Source organism: Austrofundulus limnaeus, unplaced genomic scaffold (genome assembly GCF_001266775.1).
Source record: "Austrofundulus limnaeus strain Quisiro unplaced genomic scaffold, Austrofundulus_limnaeus-1.0 Scaffold334, whole genome shotgun sequence".
In the NCBI taxonomy this organism is placed as follows: Eukaryota; Metazoa; Chordata; class Actinopteri; order Cyprinodontiformes; family Rivulidae; genus Austrofundulus; species Austrofundulus limnaeus.
This window is the reverse complement of record NW_013952736.1, coordinates 68,265-71,509: the sequence shown is the minus strand read 5'-3', so window position 1 is coordinate 71,509 and position 3,245 is coordinate 68,265. Positions and strand designations below refer to the sequence as shown.

Below are 3,245 nucleotides of genomic sequence, written 5' to 3'. Positions count from 1 at the left end.
GGCCTAATCACATCTGTGGCAGCAGACAGGAAAGGATGAAACCAAAGCTTTTGCTGCATCCAGCTCCCTCCATCATCTCTCATCTTTCACCAGCCTCAGCAGCAGCAGCGCCTCAGTTYGAGCTCAGCGTTTGACTTGTTTCCACAATAAATGAGTCCGCTCYGCGTGCTGATCTCAGCCGTCGTGGTGGTCAGGGATGACAGCTTGATGCCAAGGAGAAAGTTCTTAGAGTTTTTGGAAGGATTACAGAGACAGGCTGGGATTAGGACTGTGTGCTGGTTGCTGTAGTGGGGGAGGGATGATCACATTCAGGAGGAAGAAGGCAGAGGGTGTGGTGTGTGTGTGTGCGTGTGTGTGTGTGTGTGTGTGTGTGTGCGTGTGTGTGCGTGTGTGTGTGTTAACACTTAAAATACCACACTGGTTATGTTTTATGAGATGAAAAGCACCATGTTGACACCCTGATACAGTTTATCCCCTGCTTGAAAGATGGGTGTTAATGTTTTTATCCATGTTTGTTTGTTTGTTTGTTTGTTTGTTTGTTTGTTTGTTTGTCTGTAGTGTTGAGGATGGATTTAACCAAACAATCAATCACTTCATGTCTACAACTGAACCCAGTTTAAGATAGCTGCCAACTGACAATAAAAAACACAAAAACTGTTGCAAATCAAACAGTTCTACAAATATTGAGCTACATTTTGGTGCGGTAGTAGCCATGACTGATATTCTGAGCTCTAACAGACTGTGAAAGGCCATTATTGCTTGTATTATTTGATTATTTGTACCTCCTACATATGAATATTTAGAGCCAATTCAATTCAAAATGGACACCACAACCAGCTCAACATAGAAAGCACAAAAACGGCTCTAATTCAGTCCATTTTATTGTGCTAAAATGCGACGTGGAAGCTGAGAGTCACCCCCAACACAGACTGAGAGTACCGTCATGTGATAGCACAAAATTAAACCTGTTATTTTCAAGCTTTAACTAAACTGACTTAACTAAAACATTTGTCTGAATCACTGGTCGATAGCAAGAAAGAGTAAATATTTCTGTTTCTCTGCAGGAGTCGGGCAGCAGTGAGGATGACCATCGCTCTCAGCCCAGGAGGTGAGCCCCAGTTAATTTGTTTCTGGAGGTACTCCACCTTTACAGAGTGTAGACCCACACTGAAACCACTAGGGGGAGACTGCACATCAGCATCATTACATTTCTGTTTTCTTCAGTGTGTAATGTGCCTGATTATTGTGTAGTTCCCATTGTTTTCTTTTGTTGCTATGTAACACATATGATAAAGGCTAACATACTTAACATATGTGCTTTTAAACCCTTAGAAAAATACACTTGTCTGTACTATTACATGTGTTTTTATATAAGCAAAGGACTTGTGTCAGTATGAGTCAGCTGAAACTTTCTGTTGGTCATTTTAATGTGATTTGCATACCACCTCTACAACTAATAGTAAGAATCTGTGTTTTAAAAACAAAAGAACCATGTTGTTCATTTAATGATGTTAGTGATGAAAACATGCCTTATGTTGGGGTTTTATTAAAGTTTATTTATACAGCAAGAAGTGTTTCTTTATATAGAAATATTATTGTGTAACTATGATTTATTCTGATTCACAATAAAAATAAGAAAATTTATATATACACCAAAAAATATGTATAAACATCTATTCATCTAAAATCATAAAAATGTAGTTGTAACAGGGTTTAGAACACAGAACCCCAGCTAAAAGCCTGTTAATAAAATAACATCTTTAGATGTTTTAAAAAGCATCAGTTTGATGTAGACTGTGTAAAATGGGGACRGTGCATTTGAAGGGGTGCAACGAGTTTTAAAATGTGGAAATGTGGGCGGGGTCCAACCAGCAACCTCTGACCTGATAACCGCAGCCTGCGTTATGATGTCTGGAGCTGAATCAGAGACATAAGATGGAGCTTTGTTCGTGCAAAACTCTAAAGTTTTATGCTAGAATTTTAAAATGAACTCTAAATTGAACTGGGAGCCATTGAGGAGAAGCTAAAACAGGTGTGACATGAGCTCGTTTATTTATGTGGATTAGCAATCCTGCAGCCGAGTTCTGGACAAACTGAAGACGGTCCAACTCCTTTTGTTAAACATGTGAATAAACTGTTAGCATAGTCCAAAAGAGAAGAACTAAAAAGAATGAATGATTTCAGAAACGTCTCAATTTTGAGAGGTTCCTGTGATGGAAGCGACACCACAGTGTTTTGCCTGTAAAATATCAAAGGCAAATTTCATGCCGTATAAATGAACAGTTTTTTGTTTAAGGATTGTGCCAAGTGTTTTAAATAGCTCTCTGTTTACCGTACTGAAAACAAATAGTATCTTTGTACAAACTTTTTTTGTGAGGGTAAATATTTTGTGTCTGTACGTCAGAGACTGTGGTTAGTTTGCATTATGCAGCCAGACGGGTTGTGGTGCAGTCGATTTGTTGATGACGTGCGCGGTTGCATCGTCATAAAAAAGGTGTGGTTGTCTACACTGTTGTTGCTCCTTTGTTTTGATCAGGTGGCTCCAGAGTAGCCTGGCTACAAACAGCTTAAAAAAGTAACTTATGTGCTCATTCAGCTACAGGTTTGAGTTCTGGTTTAAAATTTGTTGGTAGAAAATGTAGTAAATGTATACGTTCTGTTCAGAAATGCAGGCATTTAAAACTTTAAATGTTGAGTTTGCTCAGGGAGAGACCAGAATCATTAAAGAGGGAGTGGAACATCAAAGCCACTGCAGCCTGTCTGTCTTTGTTGGACTTTGTAACAGACTTTTGGTGACAAAGCTTGTGCATTTTCAATAGTCCGCCTTCATCATTTCATTTTCTGCCCTGAGATTTTATCAGTAACTGCTTATATTTTTGCGGGAAGCATTGTTAATGTGTTAGGTACTTTTTAACCAACAGGTTAAACATTACTGTAAGACCTGCTGTTTGTTGACARTAGTTCAAGACAGTTCAAATTGTAGACAACAACAAAAAGCTTCACACTTTTAATAGAAAACATTTGATCGAGGAATCCACATGTGCTCAGTTCKTTCCACGAGTTTGCAACAAAAGTTTTATTTTATTTTACATAAACCAAAGTCATTATCACTTGCTGCATTAAGGCATTAAGTGTCTTTTAAGTGTGCATTGCCAATGCACACTATTGTTTTCCTGTTTCTCTTTATTATTATTCAGCATATTATTCCGTCTTCTTCCATGTCGCCACGCTATTCCTCCTGCATA

General features: G+C 38.5%; 1 protein-coding gene across 1 annotated transcript in view; it reads left to right on the top strand.

The window, feature by feature from the left end:
- Positions 1–3,245, top strand: part of ssh2a (slingshot protein phosphatase 2a) — a gene marked incomplete at its 3' end in the record, with an annotated part of 36,299 nt that overhangs the window by 6,372 nt on the left and 26,682 nt on the right. The window contains 1 exon segment of the mRNA XM_014022534.1: positions 1,065–1,108. Coding sequence (XP_013877988.1) covers positions 1,065–1,108 — 44 coding nt within the window.